General features: G+C 34.4%; 1 protein-coding gene across 1 annotated transcript; it reads left to right on the top strand.

Annotated features, from left to right (window-relative positions):
- Positions 1 to 1,148: 1,148 nt before the first annotated feature.
- On the top strand, positions 1,149 to 26,895 carry LOC124631787 (sodium- and chloride-dependent glycine transporter 1-like). Its single transcript, XM_047166390.1, has 12 exons — positions 1,149 to 1,297; positions 9,426 to 9,591; positions 11,153 to 11,431; positions 11,920 to 12,136; positions 15,519 to 15,633; positions 16,435 to 16,614; positions 17,961 to 18,150; positions 22,366 to 22,565; positions 22,971 to 23,102; positions 24,023 to 24,157; positions 25,568 to 25,720; positions 26,020 to 26,895. Exons 1-12 carry the CDS (start codon positions 1,268 to 1,270, stop codon positions 26,155 to 26,157), a joined length of 1,935 nt encoding a protein of 644 aa, XP_047022346.1. The 5' UTR covers positions 1,149 to 1,267; the 3' UTR covers positions 26,158 to 26,895.

Below are 26,895 nucleotides of genomic sequence, written 5' to 3'. Positions count from 1 at the left end.
CTTAACAGGATACAATTGATTACGGAAGAGAGATTATTTTTCTTCTTATTTGGTTACGAAGATATACAAAAAGCTTGATTTTTTTATACAATATGATGTCTACGATATTTTTCAATGTATTTTAGCTCTATATAAGACATTTTATAAATCGATTTAAAAATGATGAATAACTGAATACGTGAGACAATATAAATGATTAATTAAACAATGAATATGCCTACTTTTAGATGTAACGTGGACAAGAATCGAGATATCTGCTCAGGATTTATGTCTGAAGATAAGATAATATTATAATATTGATTCATTGAATGTATTATTGTTTTTTATCTGCGATAATTACTCTTATATTCGATATTGGACAACGTTATGTAGTAAAATGTGCAGAAGTCCCATAAGATGTGACCCACTATTTTTTGTTAGTTTTATAATCAGTTTTGGTGTTCCAAACCATATAAGAGTGTCTCCTTAATGATTGAAACTACAAGCACCACAGGAGAAACAAAATTACTTCTGAACTTTGTTGCAACAATCAAACCATATGTATCTATATATTTTAATATGGCATATATATATTTTAATATAGCTTACAGCGCGTTTACACTAACGGACTGCAGTGTTGCACTTACACGCGCGACACTAAACAATTGGCTACTGCCGCTACCATAGACGACGTTCAAAAGCAAACCACATATTTTTGTTTTTTTGTTTCACGTAGATTCGGTCGTTTGTTTACGCGTGAAACAAATCGAAAGCGAAAACGTGAAAGTGAAAACGAACTTCATGTATTGCACTTTAATTAAATCTCTATGTTCTAAATCTATTTCCTACGGGTCTGCTGAAAGAGATTTTATTAAAATAAGCAGTACCTTTGTATTATTTCTGGTATTAATTATTTCTTCTGGCATGTATTTACAGTGTACATAAACTGTTTGGTTAAATACATGTTGCACAAAATGCTGTAAACACCTATAATAAAAATAACCACTAATGCAAAACAACACGAAAACAATAAAAATCGATTATAAAGAACAATCAATAAAGAACTGCGCCTACTGATTTTTCTATCGATTTTTTTTTTAGTATCGATTTTATCACCGTTTGTTCTGATATCAATCTTTTGATAAATACCTCGGTTTGGTTGGGTTTTCAGTCGGCGTGTGTTGTACGGTGTGACACAATAGTAGAACAAGTCGTGAAGTGTGGTGTGATGAGCGAGAGTTTAGTGCTAAATTTTATATAAAGCTTATATTTATGCGTTAAATTCAATATGGCTGGCAGTGACTACAATATTAATAAGGCAAGTTTAGGTTTTTTGCTCCTTTTTTAAAAAGTTCTCAGGTATATTTTTGGTATGATTCTTATCGTTCTTTTGTTGTACTGCGTAAATTTAAAACAATGTAAGATTTTTTTGAAGATAAAAAGAACAGGAAAATAATTTGAATTTTCAAAGTGGCTACTTTATTTATCTTCAAAATAAATCTGAATCAAAATATACTTATATAGTTTGACTTACTCTAATAACTCAATTACTAACCTTCTAAATGCGAAAGTTAATCTTTGTCTGTATGTCACACCTCAAATTGATTTAATTTACCTATATGCAATTTGGTACGTAGATAGACTACGCACGTCCTTAGAAAGGGTACAAGCTACTTTTTATCTAAGTGTTTAATAAACTAACTAAAAACTAAAAAAAAAAATGGCGTGCATACCTACTAATATATTATTATCATCAGCTATTCATCATCGATCATCAGTTTTCATAGATACTAGGTACTATCATAATATCATCATTATGTAAAGTCTTAAACATGCTTTAAATGACTCTGTCTGATTGTCCGTTACGCATTCATGCTAAAACTACTGAACTGATTTAAATGAAACTTGAAATACAAACAGTCTAAAGTCTGAAAACAGGCTACTTTTTATCCAGATTCACAAAAAAGTTTCATTGGGACACGAACAGATCCACTCGTAAAAGCTAGTGAACCAAAATAAACCACAAAACGCAAATATTGTGTGCTCATCAAAACTAACCAAATACTATGCATCGCTGCTATTTCGCCTAAATTGTAAATACCATCTGTCACCAGTCACTGTAATGTGTCAATTGAAATAATAAGCCAATGACCTGTTTCTAATTATGTGCTAAATCAAACAATTGAAATGTACCTAATCATTGTTTAGTACAAACTATATGTTTTTCGCGATTTCACCCGAGTCGCGAGAAAGCTTCGCGCATCCATATAGAAACTTACTTGACTTGATATGCTCAGTCTCAGGAATAGTGAAATAATCCAACGCTTAGTATTCAGTCCACTGGCATTTGACTCGTAACCATCAAATCAAAGTGTTTAATTAATCTTTTCTCTTTCCAATATCAGTCAAGAAGTATTAAGTGATTTTCAACTTAATCTTACTTTGTTGTCTTAAACGTTAACTCAAACCAGAATAATAAGATAGTTATAAAGTTACTCTATAAAAGCTGCCTTAGATATAAACTGAGTCTAGGCAGAATATCTAACCTCGAAATACTCAAACGTTATTCAACTTTAGTTTCCAATTAAAAGTATTTCTGTCACAGAATTTTGAACCATATATAATGTTCAATTCAATTGCCTGGCATTTCAATATCAAAGGCCGTAAGAAAGGTAAAGTTAAAACTCATTTGTTGATAACTCATAGTTTACCAGATTTTGAGATAACAATAGATATACAAAATAATTTTATTTTATTTGAACACATGCTAACTAACACGTGCTATAAGCACTTTAAAGATCGCGCGATATACGAGTACTTTAAAAGGATAATCGATATTTTATCACTACAATAATGTAGGCAGTTTTTCCTTATGAATAACCTAATTACCTAAGAAAATATGCATAAAATTATACGACTTGACTTCCTCTTCACTATAAAAAGGAGTAGAATTTTGACTTATAAGTACGACTCCGCAAACCATTAATAAATCGGCTTTTACGGCTGTTGCCAAACATTCTATCTGTTGAATTCCTTACTGGAGATAGAATTTTGAAATCGGCCCCATACAAGTAATCTCAAATATGTTTTTTTTGTACTCTAAATATCATATAAACTTTGCACCTACCACTGATATTTCTCCACCACCCAACGGTAGATTGGGAGAAAACGCCTAAGGCGTTAAGTCCGCCCTTGTACAGAATGTGTATAAATCTATACATATAATAAATCTGTAGAAAAGTAATTTTTGTACATTGAAGAAATTGACAAAAAAAATAGCCAGCATGTTAAAGGATAACTAACAGAACCCATTTCCATCATTTTTGTCATTTTTGTCTGTTTGTCTGTTTGTCTGTTTGTCTGTTTGTCTGTTTGTCTGTTTATCTGTTTGTTTGTTCGCGATTCACGTAAAATCTACGAATTAAATGCAGACAATGCTTATATACAAAAACTCTACGTAACTTGGGGTATTACTTAGTTTTTGTTTCATCGAAATCGATTCACTCTATCAAAAGATATGATTAATTTTGTGAATTCAAGATGTAAAATATTACGACACGCAATCTATTTGTCAAAACTGTACATTTGAATGTTGTACTTATATTAGTTGATCGGCCTTTTATTAATCTTTACACAGAAAATCACAACTTTATAAGTAACTTCGGAAGAAAAAAAAATATGAAAATTTTGTTTAGCCAAGGTTAAAGTAGCTCCATCTGTGGTAAATAAAATACATCATCAATTTGTCAAAGGAGCGAGGTGGTAAATGACAATATTACCATACATTCTTTATAGAGGATTATTATTTCAACAGATGGAGTTGTGTATTTTCCGTAATTCACCATATTTTAACACGAAGTGTAATTTTTCGATAGACATTTCAATAGGTGTTTGTCAGTTTGCCGTGCCACATCAAAATCCAACTATAATTATTACCTTGATGAAAGGAAAATTAATAGTTCTCGGCCAAATTTAAAACGGTGCCATCTAAATTATTTTTTGAACATTATGTCAAAAATGATGACTTTAGTGGAACAATTAATTATCATTTAAAGTTACAGATGGAGTTCATATCAGGATTTTTTCATAAACATAGTTTAGCTTATCTTCCACTAATGTGGTGGCCTTAAAACAAATTACTTTGAGTGAGTAGTATTAAGTAGACCTTAATTATTTTTTTCTGATGCAAAATATGTAAACTTAATCCTAGAAGAAATGAGGATCTATCCGTTGCAAGCGCTGCTAAGCGTGAGGTAGGTAATGTAGGATTCTGTAGCTTTAAAAACAAGCCCAGATACAAAGTGCAGATAAGAAATGGGAGCTTTCTCGATTTAATACCATACACACGTAAAATGTTTTATGCGTCTGAAAACGTACAAATTACGCGCCGCATACCAGAGACATGTTTACTTTCAACTTCTGATCGCAAATACACTGTTCACGATTACGAACAGTCTCAGTAAGACCCGAGCCAAGTCTAAAAAAACACCTTTTATATAAAACTACGTTTGATGTCATTTAATCACAAAGACAGAATTGTTCTCTGTTGCAAATCCTATCCACCTATATCCTATCCTAATCCAGAATGCATTGCAGGTGTGCATTGCACAAAAACCAATGGTATCCTATTCGAGAAGTCAAAAGACTTGACCTGCTAACGTCAGCTTCTGCGCTAAGCAAGTGTTCTTAATAGTACCATCAGAATTACATTCATCGTTGAATGAGGTGAATAAATTTTCAGAAACCACAATAACAGTAGGAGCCAAAGCGTATGATCGCTTCATAGAGCTCTGATTGGCCCCAGGTGACCAAGTCAGGTCTGATTTATTCGTTCATCAGATCTTTGAAAGTGTTTCGATGGATACTTACTGTCGTCCTGTTTAAGTGTGACACAAAATATGGTACATAAACGTCCTCCGCAAGAGCGAAATTTTCCCGGTGTGCGGTAGTACGCACAGTATACAACACTTATGTTTCTTTTGATTTGCTGGCTCCACCAAGAAATGGCAAATTGCGAGCGTACATTTTGAAAATCTTGGCAAAACTGCAGGTTTCAAGTACGAACACATGAAGTGGACTCGCACAGATACGTACATTTTGCCTATTCGTGAACTAATGCAAACATTTCGGTGGAGTCCCGGCTTAGGCCACCACATTAGGCGTGCGCGATCCTCGGGCGTGTAAGTAGCGCGGGTGCCGCGCGTGCGTCGCGAGCGCGTTGCGTGAGCGTCGCGTTTTGCTGCCCTGCGGCATTTGCAGCGCGCACGCGCCGCTCTCCTTGACGTTTAACTGCTAAGGCGTTTAGCGGGCGGCGGGGATAGCGGGCGAAGGGGTAAGAACGCAACTGGGGCGCCGCGTGCTCGCCGCGAGCGCGTCGCTTGCACTCTTCACACATGCCGCAGGGCAGCAAAACGCGACGTTCACGCAGCGCGCTCACGACGCCCGCGCTACTCACACGCCCGAGGATCACGCACGCCTAATGTGGGGTCAGCCTTACCATAGTGAGTAAGTGCACAGAAAATCCCCGTCATACAAGTGTTTCTCCACAGTAGTGAAACTATCCTACCCTATGCGCCTGCTGATGATGATGACTCATTTTATCATCCATCCAGCTATTCCCCAACTATGTTGGTGTTGGCTTCCAGTCACCGAATCTGTTTGAGTACCAATATTTTGCTTGGAGCGACTACCTATCTTCAATCCAGTCAACTACACAAGACGATATCCATGGTAAGACTGACAGACTTTCTGGCTTCTGATTAGTCGCAGCAGCTGCAGAAAATGTACAAATGACAGCTTTGTCAGACTCAAAGCATATAGACATATATTATAGCTGTTTCCTGTGAAAATTACTTACGCACCATACGTAATAATTTTCCAAATTGGCTGACTAGATCCAGAGATATTCACAACGTCACAAACTTTACTTCTTTTGTTTAGATAAATGGTCACATCCACAACACAACCTTGATCAATGAATCTATGCGACTGCTAAGTGCTAATCCTAATTATACTGTCACGTGAAAGAATGCACCTACGAGATAAGTAGTATTTTGACTATTCTATATTGCCCACGCAGACGAAGTTGCGGGCAACAGCTAGTAAATAAATAAAAGCTTATCTCTAGTATGCAAAATAGATAGATAGAATATTGGGAATGGCCATTAATCTACTATGGATACTTATTATAATGATAGTGCGCACATTATTGGGTATCGACCAACAAAATCAATAGGATTAACTATTTATCAGACTATGTTGGGCAATAGTTTAGTCGGCAGTCTTAGGGTGGTCTTAATTTGTTCCGCTGGAAAATAAAAACTATACATAAATTCTTGATACAGAAGATATTAATACATACCGCAACACGGGCATCAAAATGAAAAAGAATTGACGTAAGAATTAGTGAATATGTTACGAAAATCTACTGAATTGAAGCCTTAAAGCAAAATTATCAGTCTTTATCTAGATAGGTAAATAGTAACTGATTTTGTTTCTCGATTAGTTTTCAATCGATCATCATTATTATATGTAATATCAAGATAATTGTTCGATTATGTCTGCCACGAGAGTCACGCGTCATAACGTCTTATCGCTTGTCAAACTCTGTGGGAGTAAGGCCGGTAATACAAGCGCCCGAAACAGTTGCGACTGCTCGAGCGGTTCGTGTATGTGCGTCCATAGAACTCTGCAGTTCACTATGCAGTCGTAGCTTGAAGCTGTCGCCCCCTAACTGCTCCAAGCGGTCCGTGTATTACCGGCCTTAATTGTATATATTTACGGTCTTTTAACAGAATACTTACATAGTATTATTGAAAGTAATATGAGCGTAGCGGACCGTGGCAAGTCGATATTGATACAAAAAAATATGCAAATAAAACCGTCTTGGTTTAACAGATATTATGCCATGTGTTGTTATGCTATATGCATTTAATATTACATCATACTACACATACTTAAATGTTTAATTTACTATCATATTATATCATAGTTATATGCTTAATGTACTATGTGGTAGTAGAGAATATTACAAGTACTTTTAAAAGTCCAAATTCACAAGGAAAAGCAAAATGATTTTGTAATATTATAATAATCTATTCAATGTATCATATGGTCCAATTTATCAAGACAAATTACATTAAATTACACTGACATGCATTGATTTATTATAAATTATCTTTGAACACATTAATTTTGTTGCACTTATCGTAAAAGAATATATTTTTCATGTTAATATTAATTTGATGAAAAGATAAGGCTACTTACTATTTTTACACAACAACTTTAGAACCTAATAAGCACAATACTAATAAAAATAGACTTTTGACCATGATAATGCCAAAATGCACACACAACTTCTTAACTCATATAATAAAAGAGAAAGTTATAATGGGAAACTCTGTCTGTTACTCTTTTACACCAAAACTTCGGAATCGATTTTAATAGGTACACAGATAGCTTAGAATGTAAGAAAGGACACAAGCTACTTTGCTTTACTTGCTTTAAATCCCGTTGCGGGACACAGTGCCATCTTGTCACGGAGAACAGTTAGTTAACCGATCTCCAAACTAAATACTAAATATGTTCCAAATCTAAACTACCACAGACTAACGACTGCTCATAATTCAAAAGCAACACAATATCAATTCCAACTCTGCAGGTAGATACACATTCACCATCCTGTGACACCCTCAACAATAGAACTGCATGCCGTCAAATTCATAACTACCAAAGTTGTGCCGAACTAAGCAATGATACCTCAACACAGAGTAAGGAAAATGAGCGGAGATGAAGCAATGTAGGTAGGTCAGGCACCTTCTTCTAGGTCAAATTTGTTCGTTGGACATGACCTGGAGTGAACTAACGAGGCTTCCGAGTGCTTTGAGACATCTGTCAACAATTTTTGGTATTACAGTTTGACTACAAGATCAATTTAATTTAATCCTTTTTGTCAATCACAAGCACTACTTGCTTCTCATCCCACTTATCATTGGCAGAATCGTCGACGTTTGCATCGACATGGATTGCCATAAATAAAAATAGAATACAATAGAAAAAAAATGGGGTCCAAAGAAGGAAAAACATTGCTCGTCCCCTGACCCTCGCATTTTGGCGCGTTACTTTCTTACTCGTTTTTCCGATATGGTATCTCCGCTAGTCATTTTGTTCTCCATGTAGGTACCACATCAACTAGGAAACAGTCCCTAGTTATACTAACTAATAGGAATATCTACAGTGGAAGCGAAAATCGGAATTGTCTACGAACTGTTTTTGTAGAGGGCAATTTTTAGTTCGGGGAAAAGCTGTGAGTGAACAAGTGTAGCGTATGTTTTGAAATATACGAGTACCTAAAAAAGATGGAAAACTATACCAGTTTTTGGTTGTACTGGAAAGCTCCGATGCGCATTTTTAACTACAGGTTATGACAAGTGTTTCACGTAGTGAAAAAGTAATATTTTAAGCGATAAGTATTATGTTTTTTTTTTTTTTATAAAATTGATCGTCAGTGTATTTTTTTCTAAGTATACCCAATGTTTGTTCATTATTATTATGAAGAAAGAAAGCAGTTACAATCGAAGTTTCATTTTAACAGTGAAGTTAAAGATGGTTGCTGGAACTGGTCCTCTTTGATCGTGCCAAATCAAAACTCGATGTCTCAACTCCAACCCTTTGCTGTTCCACGTAATAAACATAAAGTATGTGGACAAGAAGTTAGCCGGTAGTTCTTGAATAACACCGACTCCTGCATAATATTATTTGAATAGAGAAAAGCGTATCGAAGGAAAACTCAGGCGACTCCATTCAGTTCTCGTCACAATTCAACGAATTTACATTTAAATGAGAACGATTATTCCGTTGTTTGAAGGGATTAAGTTTTGGAACACTTCCCGATTTTCGCGTCCGCACAAACTTTGCGTAATTACTTTATTGGTGATTAGAAAACTAAGACACCAGTTTTGGAATACATTAACTGGGAGTTTACAAGAAAAGCAGTTCAGCTGCCATTATTGGATTACCTATAGAACAGGTTGGAAGTTGTTCGCTTATAAATGGGAACCTATTGACGTCTAATCGAATTTGTTCGAAAGCTGTTTCTTGTTCATTGATTTTTGATTATGGTTTCTTCGAGTTTTGGCCTTGAAACTTTGTGGAAATTTAGGTTACTAAAACTTAGAAGTAAATTAATCTTTCAAAGTATTTTTAGAAGAATAGATTTTGATTATTTTGAAGTGTTCTAGTCTAAAAAACATACAGTACTTGTTAATCTTCATTAGCCTAAAATAATACTTTCGCAGCTTATTTTGGAAGGTTTAACCAACACAAAAAATAAATCTTTGGTTCCTTCACAGTTTCTTCATTATTTACTCTTTTTTAAGAGTTTTCCGTATAACTATTATTCTCTAACATTTACCATTTACCATTTAACAATATATTTTTTGTTTCAGACCGAGGCCAACGGGAAGCCAGCAAATGGTCAAGCCGTGAACGATGCGACACCCGAAAGAGCATCTTGGGGAAGACCATTAGAGTTCATTTTAGCTTGTCTTGGTTACGCAGTGGGTTTGGGCAATGTTTGGAGATTCCCCTACCTCTGCTACAGAAATGGTGGTGGTAAGTCTTCTAGTTGCCACTTTATTATGATAGATACAACTACCCGCACCGGGATAAATTGACAAGTTTCATCAAAATCATATCTGTAGGAAGTAGAGATAGTATATATCGGAAAAGACCTTTTAAGGCGTAGGAAGCAGAATCGAAAAAGGCTTGTCAGTTGATCGCTTAGAATATTTAAAATACTACATGTATAAAGTTTAAAATTAATAAGCATGCCATTGAAATATCTATAAAGCTACATTTTGTAATACGTATTTTTTAGGGTTCCGTAGCCAAAATGGCAAAAACGGAACCCTTATAGTTTCGTCATGTCCGTCTGTCCGTCTGTCCGTCTGTCCGTCTGTCACAGCCGATTTACTCGGAAACTATAAGTACTACAGTGATGAAATTTGATGGGAATATGTGTTGTATGAACCGCTACAAAAATATGACACTAAATAGTAAAAAAAAGAATTGGGGGTGGGGCCCCCCATACATGTAACTGAGGGATGAAATTTTTTTTTTCGATGTACATACCCGTGTGGGGTATCAATGGAAAGGTCTTTTAAAATGATATAAAGTTTTCTAAAAAACATTTTTCTTAAAGTGAACGGTTTTTGAGATATCAGCTCTCAAAGTCGTAAAAAGTATGTCCCCCCCCTCTATTTTTATAACTACGGGGTATAAAATTCTAAAAAAAATAGAGGTGATGCATGCTAATTAACTCTTTCAACGATTTTTGGTTTGATCAAAGTATCTCTTATAGTTTTTGAGATAGGTTGATTTAACTGTAATTTACGGAACCCTTCGTGCACGAGTCCGACTCGCACTTGGCCGGTTTTTAAAATACTCTCCCTGTGATATATTAGCCGTGATTTAATTTTAAAAACAATAAATTCATGTATATCACGACAAACCAAGAAAGGGATGATAAAAACAGTCAGGATCAAAATGAAAATACATATCTCTGTGAATCAGTATGAATTATTTATTGAAACCCTATCGGTCACTAAGGGCCCGTCAGCCCAACAACCATTTGTTACAGGAATTTGAACATAAATATTGCTTTTTAGTGTGAAAATATTTTATTTATGAAACTTTTTATTTGTGAACTTTGGACTAACAAGCCGACCCCAACATAGTTTGGGAAAAGGCTCGGAGGATGGATGGATGGACTAACAAGCATTGTCATCATTTTAATCAATTTTAAATTCAGTAGAATGTAATCAGTTGTTTAGAATTTGTATTTTTATTTTATCTAATGAAATGATTATATTTACTCTTCAAAACATACAAACAAAACGGTCAAATTCGTTTTTTCTATTAGTTTTGCTGTTACTTAAGCCTTGAAAAAACTAATTTGATCGTTACTTTTACTTTAGTCATTACTTTGACTTTTACTTTTGATGAAGAAACTGGCTGTTAAAGGTGATATGAACAATTTTTGAGCAATGTCTTATCCCCATTAATTTATTGTTTAAAAAAAAACAGACCATGTAACTAATAGCTTTTTCATAGTAAAATTATGCACAAAGCTGATAATTCTCCGACAAACTAAATCAATTATCTTTTGTTCCAGGTGCATTCTTAATCCCATTCTTCCTAATGTTAATATTAATTGGTCTTCCGATCTTCTATCTCGAGTTATACATTGGTCAGTTCACCGGCATCGGACCATTACAAGCGTTCAGTGCCATATCCCCGTTCTTCAGTGGTTTGGGCTACTGTACTTTAGTCGTCATTTCCATTATATCCATATACTATATGATTATAGTAGCCTGGACTCTGTTCTATACGATTGTGTCTATCGCGGGCAACCTGGATTGGGGGTCCTGCGAGAATGATTATAATACTGACGGTGAGTATGACTAGATTTTGTATTGTAATTTGTGGCTTCTGAAAGCAGATGTAAGTTTCAGTTTGACACTTGGTATATTTAAAGTTGATGGTCATATACTTGAGACTCTTTAATTGTAGTAGGTACCTATCATTCATGATGCTGATGAAAACTTCAATCAAATATAAATGTTATCATAAAATAATATTTACTGGAATACTGCTTATTAAGGTATACATTATTTTACAACACTGTTGTTTATTATAAGCGCAGTGCAGTATCCAATGATTCTGCAGTAAACTTGTCCCAAACCATATTTGAAAGGATAAACCTATCACAGACAAACAAAATAATATAATAATTACGTCATTCCATAAAAACCAAAGCAGAAATCTCGAAAACAAAAACAAAACACAAATAGATTTCACAACAATTTATTACACAATTGCTGTTGAAATTCATGTTATAAATCTGATTATTTATACAAGATAATGTTTTTTTTTTATCAGCTTGCTACAGTGGGGAGTATGACAGTAACTGTCGAGTGAACAATGTTGGCCTTGCGACTGATCTTACTTACTACATGCGGGAGTGTATGAGTATTGGACAGATTTGCATCGACACTGGCTTCCAGCCATATGATGGACTTTACTGCTTGAATGGAACTGAGACTGTACCCTGGTATAGCAATGTTACCAGGACTTTGGCTGCTGAAGAGTATTACAAGTAAGTTGTTTTTTTTTTTTTATAGTGCCAATGGTATAAGCCACTTATCGTATATAGAGAAATGGAAGTCAGGTTTCGGCCCACCCAATCAACTTTTAAAACTAAATTCTCACGGACACAATGTTCTTTACTACAACAATTTAAATATAAAATACTAACTTCTTATAAAATATTTAATTGTTATCTAGAATTTTCAAAAAAAAAATATCATTTTAATAAGTAATTATTTTGTTTATCGAGTTCAGGTTTTTCGTTTTAATAATTTGGAATAATTTGGTTTTGAGAAGTTCAATGCAAAAGTGGAAAACATAGAAAAGCTTCTGACATTAAACTACACAAAAAACTGTAAGAATTTTCACTGTACATGAAATATTTTTATTGAGCCTAAGTTACTATGGACGTCTGACATTGTTCTTTGCCTATGTCTTTACAAGCTCTAGATTTATCAGTGAACTTAATTTTATTTAAATAGGTTCAGTAATTTGGGCGTGGAAGAGGGACAAATATACAGAAATGTTGCTTATCCATTAATAATATTATAAGGCAAGGATAAGGTAGAATTATGTATAGTAGTCCTAATTTTGTTGCTAAGCTTTTCATTCTATATCTATACGCAATAAAAAAAAACAAGAAACGACTGGTTAGTGCTTGTTCATTTTTTTGAAATTCAAATTCATCATGATATATACCTTTTAATTTTAGATTCGTTTGGTTTTTATCCAAATGATTTAAATAATTAATACAAAAAATAGTTTTTTATGTGCTTAAATACTCCGAAATAATTAATTCATTCGTTCAAAAGTGAATGCCTAATTTGCTTATTTAAAAATTCAAAGTACACCTGTACCAACTTAGGAATTCGATTTTTAGTGTTATCATTATGTTATCAAAAGAAATTAAGTATTATGGGTTTACAAGGCTCGTCACGGTACTTCACACTGTGATATTATTGCTTTATGATTATAATTGATTTTCGGCGGAATCGATACTATGTCTAGGTTTAAAAATAATCTACGTTATCACTGACTTTTTACAAGCAAAATATTAATGATTTTTTTTTGAAATTTGATACTAAAAAATAGGTACAAAATCTTAACTTCCTTCGGTATGCTCGTACTTGCCTAATCTTCGAAAATCTATGGAAATAGTACCTAATTCCGATGAGGTAATCAGTGAAGAAGTATAAATAAATTATAAAACATATAATTTATTTAAAATTTATTAACCTTAATCTTCATAGACAGCTTTAGATATACAAATGCATAAAAAGATATCATTCATGATAAAAAATTGCAGAAACTTTTTAAACCAACTTGATTTTTATGTTCGTTAAATAAAAAAATTGCCTGTATCGAGTGTTATGACCTTTCGTAATCAGGCAATAGCCACTGTTCACTAGATAATTATACTTATTATAGTTTATCTGATTAAAACGATAAACGATGACGAAACCAATTTACCTATAATCCACACTTGTGTGAATGGATTAATATATGATCTTGATGTTACGAAATGATGCAATTTTGGATTGTTAGATACATTCCGTAAGATTTTTACTTCTCAATTATATTGGCCTCTAAAAAGTACAAGAAAATATGTCAATGGTTTTTAAACTAATATTAGTGTAAATAGACACTTTATAAATTCAGAATAAACCTGCATATTTTACTATTGAACCATTCCTACTGTGCTCTGTAATCTCAATAACAACTGGTCTACATAATTTTATGAAATATTTTTATTATCTTTACGGATACGCATAAAAAGATGATTTATTAATCCTTTGATAAACAGCTTTCCTTATTTCCTCATAATTTTATTTCACAAACTTGAAATATCTTTTAATCGATATCCGTATTCTTATCCTTTCGTGAATAACTATTTTTGATATCATTTAAATAAAGTAAATTACCTAAAAACGGTCAAAATTCGTTGCGTTTCTTGATAGTATGTCGATAAATCGTAGCTTACGTTTAACCTGCCTTAATCCGCTGCCCCGATATTAAAATACCAGAGATAATAAATCAGCTGTTTCGTCGACTTACTGCGGAATTCAATAACTAATCTATCTTTTGATTTACTTACTAGAGATATAATTTTGATTCCTAATCACGGAAGAAGGAAAGATAGCGGAGATGCCATAAGGAAGGTAGGCCAGGCGCCTTCTTGTAGGTCACGGTGGGAGTGATAAGTTACTAGAACTTTCGAGGCGTTCGGTTTCTTTGTCAAAACAAAATCAATCTGCCCAAAATTGGTCTTGAAAAGGTATACGGCATGTAAACAGTGGATAAGTCAAGTATCAATTGATTCAAAAAATATTCTATCATACTGAAATTAACTCACTAAGCCGTGTACTTAATAAACAAAACATCAAACAATATTTTATAGACTGGGAAATTGATAATGTGAAAAGTGTGTGGGCGTGGAAAATAACAGTTGTTAGTGTATTTTGATAACAAACGTTTGCCTACGTAAAATTTTGTGAATAATATATTATTTACTAACGCAGAATAAGTTATTAAAATAAACAACGTATAGACTTACCAGCTACATCCCGGCTTATATGCATTATGGCAATATGTCTTCATTTTTGTCATTTAAACATATTATTACGTCGTATTTTTTTAAGAAAATATTCTTATCACACACAAATACAAGGTGTTGATTTGCATTTGTGCCATACTTCAGGAGGAGGACATAAAATAGGTAAATAATCGATTGGAATTACAGTAGACGGGAAATAGCTAATATGCACTGCTTTTTTTGTCATTGCAATGTCGTAGTATTTCAGAAGTAATCCAATTTTATGAATGAAATTTATGAATAATCGTTGTGTATGCTTTGTGTTTGCGTTTGTGTGAGGACACAGCACGGTTTTAAGACCAGTAACACACGCGCCAAGTTTAAATACGGCTAGATGACATTAACGGAATTCCGAAAAAAAAAATTAAAAAAAAGTTACGTACCAATTTTTTTGTTGATTTGGGTCGAGAATCATTAGCATAATTACGTCCTTGACTATGGCACGGATGCAAATCAACAGCTTGTATAAGTAATATATAAGCTAATTATACTCAAACTGCGAGTGTGTCGACCCATGTAATAGGCAGAGACTTTCCAATTATCCCCATTACAAATTATATCATGTCCACAAGCAAAAAAATACATACATACTTAGTTTTTATGTAATTTTTCACATAATAATTTCATTTTTTATTAACTGGCTCACTTAAGCCAGTACGACTTAAGTGAGCCAGGAGAGATTTTTGGAAAGGTCTACCACCAAGGACCACCGAAATTACTCTATATTGTCTTAAAGAAAAAATACGTCAAACTTGGCTTCAAGACCTTCAGTATGTCTTATTCTTTCTTACCTTTTCAGTGAACGTGTGCTGGGCCGAGGAGATGCTACCTGGGAGAACTGGGGCTCCATCCAGTGGCATTTAGTTGGTTGTCTAGCATTGTCTTGGTTCGTCGCTTTCTTAGTTGTTATTAAGGTAAGAGAAACTACAAATAAATAAGCTTAAGCGTGTATTTTTTTCTGAAGACTATCAGATTCAACTATATTTTTAAATAACAGACATAGCATATGCCTATTTCCTGTTTTTGTCTTAGTGTAATTAAATCAAAAATACTCTCTATAAGATTACCAGATGGCTGGTATAGGACTGTTTGTGCGGCCTCTAGGCTTTTGAATACCAAATATTGTAATAGGATCAAAAATTATATACGGACTGACTTCGTCAACAAGCTCTCTAAAGCAATGAGGAACTTTAGTATCATTAAGGTTATTGACCCCAACAACCTTGATCCTTCAAACTTGATCGATCAACCCATTCAGCTGTTATCGAGTCACGAACCCCTTTATATTATTGGTTCAGTAAAGTTTGTTCAAAAGTAAACTTACTAATTTCGTTAGGATCCTATAATAGGTAATGTTTCTACGAGACATTTTCTGCTTTACGTCCTGGAACAATTATTTTGCGCATTTTGATAAAAAGTGACTCATACCGCTTCCAGGGTCCCATATATAAATCGGCATCCTATCACATATCAATAGGTTCATATATCTTGTCCTTTTTCTACCTCATATCTCTCATCTCCCGAGCCGTTTCCCTACTATGTTGGGGTCGGCTTCCAGTCTACCCGGACGCAGCTGAGTACCAGTGTTTTACAAGGATTAAATGCCAGTCTGACCTCCTCAATTTGTCATGATATTTCTATCTAATAATAACCTACCAAACTCATTCATAATTTGAAGTCCCTAAACACGTTCTTAAAATTCCTCTTGTCCTCAGGGAGTCCAATCTGCCGGCAAGGTAGTCTACTTCACTGCATTATTCCCTTACGTGATGTTGACTGCTCTTCTGGTCCGAGGAGTTACACTCGAGGGAGCAGCTGATGGAATCCTGTTCTATCTGTCACCTGATTGGGAAACTTTGCTCGATGCTCGCGTTTGGGGAGATGCTGCTTCACAGGTACTAGTTTAGTTTTAAAGTTTTAAAGTAAATTTAGCAGGCAATAGGAGTTTGATTTTCAATTTTTTTATCATTTTTTGTATACATAGAAAGTCAAATTGAGCATGTTCTATGTTCCTTTGATTACCGCACCACATCAAATATTATTATTTACGATAGTTGGCAAATAGGACATACGGAGGAAAGTAGGTCCCATTTAGATACTAAAGCTTAAAATACTGTCTGCAAACAAATTATCAAACAGTTTATACCTATTAAAAACCTTTCAGTTAATCAAAAAGATTAACATCAAAAAGGCCTCACATAATTTAGTTACCGTAAAAATTTACGCAAAAATGTTAACTGAAAAATTTATCGGCTTTTACTAAAAATAGTTCAAAGCGATCCCTGAATAAAAGCTATTGGTATTGCCATTAAATTCCAAAGACTTTGGCAACAAACATCAATCTATAAAAGGAACCGGTTCATCGGAAACATTTTTTTCAGTAATGGCGGCCATTATTTCATGAATAAATAAATGCGGCGCCTAATTATCTGGAAAAGTTAAAGGAACGGTAATTTATATTTTATTCCAGGCCACAGACTTTCGAATTTCTTAATTAAAAAGTTTTCAGACCGTTCCAAACATTTTTTGGTGTTTCCATAATTATTTTTATAACACGCTGCGAAACTTGGTTGTTTGATAACTCAAACAATTATTTTACCATCATATTTTCACAAATGTTATATTTTACGCAGTTTTTATTTAGGTATTTTAATTGAAATATGGTGCAGTGACTGTCATATAAATTAGCATGAGACGTAAAAATACAAAATGATAATGAACGCAAAGTGCATTTGAATAATTATATGTTAATTCTTATAAAAGGGAATGCTGTTGGTTACCAGGAAAAGTAAAAGGTAACAATACATAGTGTTAAAATTAGAACACGTAAATTCAATTTAGCACTCTCTGAAAACACAAAAGCACGCAAACAAAAAATCTGCTGCGTTTGTTTTGATATTTTAGTTCTTTGAAAAACTTGTCGCATTGTTTCCGTTACCTAGCATTTTTGTTTTTAGTCAAGTATAAAATTAATATCGTAAATAACAAAACAAAGCTCAAATATTGTAACCAGTAATGAATCAAGTGCTCACAGTCATCTTAGATTATTAGATCTTAGATTGAGTAATGTTTACTACGTCGTCATCCGCCCTTTAAACTTTTACAATTTTTGTTCTTCTTCCTCACTAGCTTTTACTATATCACCCAACTGTTTTGTTCTCACATTAAGATCTCTATTTATTATCTTTATCACTTTATTATTTGCTCTATACTTATCAGCTTCTTTTCTTCTATCTTCTAGATCTTCTATTCCTTCGGTGTGGCTTGCGGATCTCTCGTGACCTTGGCTTCCTACAACAAGTTTACTAACAACTGTCATTTTGACGCAGTCTTCGTCAGTTTCGCTAACTTCCTCACTTCTATCTACGCTGGGTTCGCTATCTTCTCCGTGTTGGGCTTCCAGGCTCAGAAAATGGGTGTGAGCATTGATAGTAAGTATTATTTCTTTTGCTTGTTTTTTTTTTCTTTTTTCATCTAGGTCAAAGGCAACATTCACTTAATGCAAATTAACCTTATTTTATTGCTTTGATAGTCAAACTTTAGTTATCCATAGGAGTCTACTACTTTATACATATAAAAGCTCACGTCATGGTTAAATATTTATTATTTAACTTTGAGTCCGACTACCAGGCTCAAATTAAATATAACCACAGGAGCTACTCAAAAACCAAATAACTAAACGAACATAAACTAACAAGCTCATACAACAACAAAATCCGAACCAAACGAAACAAGCATTAAATACAAGTCGAAATTCTGGGAAAAATGCTACAATCTCCATGTTAGCGATTAACTCAAGTTGATTAATCCGGCAGCAACGCCGCGGGCGCAAACATACACGAGCTGAACAAACACTGCCATACACTGAAGCCCGCTTAAATATTCAACTGTAGTGCACAATGGGTATTAGATTAATTTATTGCATTGTTTTTTTGTATCGCAAATATTGGATCAGTGGTTCTGGGGATGTGGAAACCTTTCCAACTCAATATTGGTAAAATTACAGGGATTTGAAAAGCAGAAAGTATTCATTAAGCATGGGATGTCAATTGGACTTGAGCAAACATAGGGATTGATATGATCCTGTTCTCAAGAGATATAATATTAGTCTGGCAGTAGAAAAAAACTATTGATGACTATGATGATATTAAATTGTTAGTACTTGAAAATGAAACACAAGATAATAATGTCGATGACAAAACTATTAGATTGCTAAATCATATCAACAACAACGTGTTTGTATGATTCAGCGAAAACTATTTAATTTAATCACAGGAACCGACTAGACTAGTACGATACAAGAGGCCAATTCATAATCTTAATTTATAAATTAATGATAAAATGAATAAAGAAGTATTTGGTAACAAACGTGATTCATGAATGAAAATTCTTAAAAAAATTTAATTCAAGAATCCTTCGATCGAGATCGAGTTGATTTTAATGCATCTCTCACTATTTTAACAAAATATTTCTGAGATCGAATTATGGCTATCCACGTATTCACAAACGTTACTAGTTTGTATTTCAAATTCAAGTACAAACATACCCTTTTCCGTCTAAAAACAACAAAATTTTGCAGCATGCGAAAAAATCTCTGTTGATCAAACTCGAAACCAGTGTACCTACTACACCTATTGTATCTACCTGGCAATACAGGTTCATGTTGATTCCACTGCTACAAGCTTAGAGCATTCAACCAACCGGAGCCGCCGTAAGCACAAATTTATCCGCGAAAAAGAAGCAACGCATCACCAATTATAACTCTCTGATGTATTTTCGATCCCATCGTTATGCACACGACAAAATTGATAACCAAAAAAATAGCTGGCTCCTAAGTCACAGGCATTCCTAGTTTAGGGGCCAGGGTCTCAAAATTTGTGTGCCTTCAATTAAATTAATTGTAAACCTGCTAAATATTAAGCATTTTGTAAGGATTTGCATCAATAATAATATTTATTTATTTTATAAAAGCATTTATTTATTTATTTTATTTATATACCTGACGCGCACACATGTCAAGTCAACGAGTAAAAGCGGCCCTTTTGTATATTATGTAGCAGTTAGAAGGCACGGTATTTGCGTCTCCAGTTAGTTAAACTCTCTAAGGCTACAAATGCTAGCATTGTTTGTATTCAACTCCAAGATAATGGATTGATTAAACTGTAAATATTTCATTCATTCGGTACTAGCGTGCTAGCATTATTGGTTCACCGAGTTTCTTTGTGCGGTTCCAATGAAATGCTTTGTATCGGAAATTCGGAACAAAGGATTATTTCGACAGAAGATGCTTTGACCTTTGAATGATTTGCTATTGATATGTGGGTATTTGGGTGTTGCTTAAAGTGAATCTGAAGCCTTTATGGAGTTACTGAACGGTTTCCGGCAAATCACTTTGCCGCTTTGAATTACACTAGTCAACAGCATTTTCGTATCAAAGGTGAAACATATAAATTTTTGCAGATTATCTATCACAGAATCGAAGTCTAGAACACCGGACTGCTCTAGCACGTCTAGTTTTGGAGAAAAACTAATCTGAAAATGCCTAAAAACGCTTTTTTAACGCTTTGTTTCACCTTGGATACAATAAAAAAGGAAAATTTTGTCGACTAGTGTTATCAATTTCTCATAAAGACAGGCTTTCATGATAGACACTGGTGACTGAGTGGTGGGTATATAATTATGGTCCAAAATGTTGAACTCATATTTGCGATACCATTAAAACCATGTCCACAAAAATGCCCAAAAAACATAAACAACTGCAAATGTATTCCTTTTACTGTGTTATAGCTTTATTCCATGCATAATCCTTTGTTTGTCCCGCCAAAAACGCAGCCATTTTGTTGAAAAACAAACGCGGGTTACCATAAACAATGCTCACAGCTATGGAGTTCGCAAATGTTGTTGTTATAAATCACTCTTGTATCTATTAATTACTTTTTGTCTGTCGATAAAGGTATATTGCTTCACATGACACTATTAGTTGGACATTATCGTGATAAGCAGTAATATTGACAATGCTCTCAGGAGTATATTAGCCCTTTCAGGGTCATGTTTTATTATTGATTTTGCTATTAATATGCTTTTTTATCGACACGAGTTTCACACGTGTTTTTTTCGCAAAACTATCCGTCATTTGGCATGCGAAGTTTTTAATCTGCGCTTGAAGTAATTATTTTGTAAATTTTTTTTCAAGCAAAAATAAGTCTAGAAAAGACCTATCGTATTCTACAAAAAAAAATCAAAGTTCTCCAAATACTCACCCGCATCCCTGCCCACCATTTCCAATACCTAACAACATAGCAACGTGCCTTGCTAAGCAGATATTCTGTTCCAAAAATAAGACCATATCATAGGTCATGTGAAAATTCTGATAAAGTTTTACAACACTCTATAGGATAAACAAACATTGATTATCATTAAGGTATAATCCTCCAACGCCCCAACGCTCCAAATTATCTTAAGGAACGCTTAGAGTTCCTTGTTCCTAGAGGCAAACCCTGTCGCTCCTCTTCATCTCTTCTACTCCGTTTCCCTCCTCATACTTCGAGTCGTTATGATGGATCCTTCACTGTTCGCGCTGTGAGGCTTTGGAACGCTCTGCCTCACAATATACGTGACAGCATATCGTTGGATGTCTTCAAGAGACGAATTAAAGAACATTTCCTGTCAACATGACCTTATTTGTATGTATGTATTTATTTATTTATTATATTTTATGTTTTATTTATAGGTAGGTATATATTTTATGTTATGTAGTTTTATCTTTGTTTTGTTTAATGTTGTGCACTTTTAATTTTCTCTTCCCTATCGCATCTCTCTATCGCTCTAAGGTTTGCTGTTAGAGAACCCAGTTCTGGGTTAAGCTCGCCTTTGTACATGTCTTCTCTGTGTTGTGTGTATTTTTATATGTTTTTGTGTACAATAAAGAATAATAATAATATAATGAATACAGATAAAAAGTCGTGGTGGCCTAGTGGGTAAAGGACCAATCTCTCAAGTATGAGGGCGCGGGTTCGATCCCAGGTCAGGCAAGTACCAATGCAACTTTTCTAAGTCTGTATGTACTTTCTAAGTATATCTTAGACACCATTGGCTGTGTTTCGGATGGCACGTTAAACTGTAGGTCCCGGCTGTCATTGAACATCCTTGGCAGTCGTTACGGGTAGTCAGAAGCCAGTAAGTCTGACACCAGTCTAACCAAGGGGTATCGGGTTGCCCGGGTAACTGGGTTGAGGAGGTCAGATAGGCAGTCGCTTCTTGTAAAGCACTGGTACTCAGCCGAATCCGGTTAGACTGGAAGCCGACCCCAACATGATTGGGAAAAAGGCTCGGAGGATGATGATGAGATAAAAAGTGTATTTCCCCAAAAAATATACCCATTCATACAAATCTACAGTCACGTTTTTTTCAGTGCTCTCCACGAAATACGCAAAATTTTAAATAACTCCTAAAACGTTAGCCTCGATTTCTTAACACGTGTAGTGCAATATCTGGCACACATCATATCATCTTTCGTGAAGTAATATTTTACCTCTGTATTTAATAAATCAATATAAATTAATGTAACTCTTCCTTCCTCACTTAAGTCTACAATAATTTTGTAGCTCATTGTACTCCAGCATATTTAACACCATTTTTATTTTCAGTGGTGGCTGAACAAGGTCCAGGGTTAGCTTTCGTGGCGTACCCAGAAGCTTTACTGCAGATGCCTATCGCCAGGATGTGGTCTATCCTGTTCTTCTTGATGCTCTTCATCTTAGGATTGGGAAGTCAGTTCGCTGGAATTGAAGCCATAAATACCGCCATTGTGGACAGGTGGCCTCAACTTAGGAAGAATTATTGGAGGGTAAGTGATCGTAGATGGGATTATAATTACTAGTCGAATGTTATAAATGCGAAAGTGAGTTTGTTTCTTATGCTTTCATCTAAAAACTGCTGAAATGGTTAAGATAGAATTTGGGACGGAGATAGACGTAATAGTAATTGTTAGGATAGTACGAAGACACAAAATTAAGCATCCAGAACCCTGACGTTAAATAATTTAGAGTTTTTGTTCAAAGTTCAATTAAAAATCAAGATTTGGAACCTGATCTTTCTCAGATCTTTTTTGCTCTCCCGCAATTCCCAGTAAGAGTCCTTAAACTCAAATATTACCTACTTCTATTTAGGTAACAAGGTGTTACCCTGACACTGGACCCTTCTACAAAAACGTAGTATGATATTGTCACATTTCTTATTTTGTTTGTTGCAGGTGACTGCGTTCACATGTTTCACATGTTTCATCTTGGGGATTCCGATGTGTTTCAGCGGTGGCGTGTACTTGTTTACACTCCTAGATTGGAACACAGCCTCTTGGGCCATCCTGCTGATTGGTATGGCTGAGGTGAGTTTCGACCTTATTGTTTAGATGGTAAGGTCCATTTTGCAATGGATTTTAAGAACAGAAAATATCGATAGATATTTTTTCGTTGGTATATTATTGAAAAAAATGTATATAGTGGCTTATACGTTCTACTTAACCCAAAAATCAAAAATAAAGATATTATCTGGAATTATAAATTCAAAAGAAGTTGAACTCCGATAGTAATATTATCGTCCAAATAAGTACTATAATTTTTCATACATTTTATTAATTCCTTGTTTAGAAAATTACATCGTAGGTACTATTATTAAAACTAATATTAAAATACCGATGGAGATAATCGCACAATATTTAGTGATTCACTTCGTAGGCATATTGTACCTACTAATAATGAAATTCCTTTATAGATAAACGATGTATGTATACATACATATATGTACTCGTAACTTTTTATCAAAATAATCCTATTTTAACGTGCTTATGTAAATCTGAATCAAAATAATTATTCCGAGTTAAGTATATTATCTAAGCTCAACAAAATGGCAGATTTTTAAATCTAATAATATAATGTTAGTATCAATTACAAAAAAGTTCATTTTGTGCGCCCTAAAATCAGTTTACCGAAAGTGTACTGTGAAACTTCACATGCAAATTACAAGTTCTGAGCCCGACGATTCTCGTTGCTCGTCAAAAATGTTGATCAACTGTGTTTAAACAAATGTTTACCATGAAAACGAGGCTTCCATTCCTTTGCCGCTACTTAAGGAAAGTTTATATCTAACGGAAAATGCGTCAAGTATTTTAGATGTGAATGATTGAATGTTCCATAATGTATTTGTCTGGTCCAGCTTTGCGCAACCGATAATACGCGACGTATGTTACGTCAAATCTCTTCTTTCATCCACATTAGAATACTGTTTAACAACTTCTTTATCTTCCAGTGTGTGGCGGTCTCTTGGAGTTACGGCATCGACCGCGCCATGAAGGATCTGGCTTCTATGGGAATGCCTCTGAACAAAGTCCTCAGATTCTACTGGAAAGCCGTATGGACTGTCACTGTTCCTGTTGCTAGTATTGTAAGTACATATTTTACATGGGTCTAATTTTTTACAAACATTTTTGAAATCATTTTTGCAAGTACCAATGCAACTTTTCCAAGTTAGTATGTACTTTCTAAGTATATCTCAGACACCAATGACTGTGTTTCGGATGGCACGTTAAACTGTAGGTCCCGGCTGTCATTGAACATCCTTGGCAGTCGTTACGGGTAGTCAGAAGCCAGTAAGTCTGACACCAGTCTAACCAAGGGGTATCGGGTTGCCCGGGTAACTGGGTTGAGGAGGTCAGATAGGCAGTCGCTTCTTGTAAAGCACTGGTACTCAGCTGAATCCGGTTCGGACTGGAAGCCGACCCCAACACTGTTAGGAAAAAGGCTCGGAGGATGGATGGATTTTTGAAATCATTTTTATAGTTGGTGGAATTTATCTTAAGGTTCTTATTTTTATTAATAGAGACCTCATCTTTCGATTATTTTTGATCTCATTCTGATTTTAAGCCGATATTTATTTTCTTCGTCCTTAAAAAAACATCTTAAAAATCACAATCCAAAACGAAAATCAGCGCTGAGGCTTTTGTCCCGTATAGGGTCTCAGCATTATGCTGAGCGGGGGCCGTTTCACGCGGGTGTGACACATATTTCGCATTACTGTATTTTAATTGTAATTCGTCTTTTTTTCCAAACTTTTTTTTTTTGTAAGGCAGTGTTACACGCGTGTATAAACGTATTTCATTTCATTTCAGAACAAAACATCATGCCTGGTTTTTATTGTCACAATTTATTCTTTATTGAGCTTAACATCATGAATGACTAATACCAGATTTCAATGGGAAAAACATGTCCCACGTTTACTTATCTATCTACGATATACAATATTATAGAAGCATTTATATCTGATTAGCCTTTCAATAGTTATTAGATCAACTTAGTAATGAGGAATCCGCTTGTCACGTACTTGTACACGCACAAGTTAATCGTTTGATAACATAATGGCGACAATTATCTCTAATTAATCTAATTGATTAATAGTGTGCGTGCTTCAGAATATGTTGTAATATTCTATTAAGTAATTTCGTTTACAAGGGTAGCTGTGGAAGCCTAATCAAGTGAAAGTACTTGAGGGTATAATTGTTTGTCTAAGGAGATTGCAAGTTGAAATAATTTCCAAACCAATAATGGATAAAAAAAAAAATTTGAATGTTATGACAGCAATATTTTTTCTTTGCAGCGCATACTTTTTCTCTTGGTCTTAACAAACAATGTGTAATGTGTACCTTTATTTAAAAAGAAACTATATTTTACTTCATGACTATCATAATCATCTCAACCATTGGCCACCCAGTGTTAAAAATAGATAATTTATTTTAGTTAGGAGTGGCTTACGTCAATAAATTATTTGTATAAATACCTACTTTTTTCTTCTGTGCAGGCTATCCTAGTATTCATCTTCTACGACTGGACCCCTCCTTCATATGAAGGCTATCAGTTCCCTCTGTTCGCTGACCTATTGGGCTGGGCTGTTGGCTTATCAACTCTAGTGTTATTCCCTGTTGGCGTTGGATGGGCCTGGTACCATGGATACGTAAGTATTTTCAACTTTTGTGTTATTTGATACCAAAACTGTCTTTATTAGTAGCTATATGAAAAAAAAAAAAAATTTATATGACTTTAATGAACTTGATCGTTTTATTTTATTTTATTGTATTTTTTTTTTTATTATTCATTCATTTAATTTAGGCATCAAAGCCCATATCAATATTATGTAATACTTTACATAAATATCACAATGTGTTTTATGCTGACAAAAGCTTCAATTAGCAGCTTTAATTTCTTATTATAACTTATAACTCGCTTTATAAATATTATTTTTTCTTTTCCCAGCGTGGCAAAGAGCTATTCACACCAACAGACGCTTGGCAGCCAGCGAACAAGGCCTTAATAGCCCCAAGGTCTGACTCCATAATGACCATGGACTCCTTACACCAGGGACCTTACGACAACGTCGGCTACATCATGTGATCATCAAAAATCAAATATCGTAATAATTCAAAACTATTACGAGTATCTAGTCAAGTGAATTTGGTTGTACACGACCGAACTCAAAAAGCTATCATAAGGTTCAAAGCACACAGTGGAAGAGATTCTGGAAATATAGTTTATAGCATACATTTTTTTGTCAGGTTCTGTAAATATCGGAAAAAATAAGAAAAGAACGTTAGTAGCCAAATAAGGGTTTTCAATAAAACATCATCAATTATGGATCTATTTGCACAGAATGTAGATAAAAATAAAAATGTTTTAAAATAATTCTTTAAACATAAACAGCTTTAAAATAAGCTGCAATGCATGACATGTGTAGCACGCATGGCCATGTTACAGATCACTTGAAAGTGATCGACAGTTTTGCTGGCGTGTGTTTTGAACAAAATAGATATATGAAGCTTTGAGCGAGGTTGTTGTGAAAATGTGTTGTTTGTAATCGATCTGAAAGGATTCGTATTGTTTAATCATTGTGCTAAGGGATTAGTTACTACATATGATACGAGAAGACTCTTTCAAGCGACCAAAATATTGATTCAAGGAATTTACTCTAAAAATAAAAAATACGCTGTCGCAGTTTTTTTGTTTCTTAAAACGTGTTAAAAAATAAAGTATAGAAAAAAAATGAAATGGCAAAATTAAACTGATTGACAGGCATTTGTTAATAGAGAGCCAATGACATGACTAATGGAAATAAATAATAAAAACAGCTTTCGT

The sequence above is a fragment of the Helicoverpa zea genome, chromosome 7, assembly GCF_022581195.2.
Source record: "Helicoverpa zea isolate HzStark_Cry1AcR chromosome 7, ilHelZeax1.1, whole genome shotgun sequence".
Lineage (NCBI taxonomy): Eukaryota > Metazoa > Arthropoda > Insecta > Lepidoptera > Noctuidae > Helicoverpa > Helicoverpa zea.
The sequence above is the reverse complement of the archived record's forward strand: the minus strand, read 5'-3'. Positions and strand labels throughout refer to the sequence as shown.

What these genes read in the sequence shown, in the direction of transcription:
- LOC124631787 (XM_047166390.1), top strand. Translation starts at nt 1,268, where the DNA reads ATGGCTGGCAGTGACTACAATATTAATAAG. An exon ending in CTGCTACAGAAATGGTGGTG is followed by an intron (nt 9,592 to 11,152) that starts GTAAGTCTTCTA and finishes CTTTTGTTCCAG; the next exon opens with GTGCATTCTTAATCCCATTC. An exon ending in TGCTGATTGGTATGGCTGAG is followed by an intron (nt 23,103 to 24,022) that starts GTGAGTTTCGAC and finishes TTTATCTTCCAG; the next exon opens with TGTGTGGCGGTCTCTTGGAG.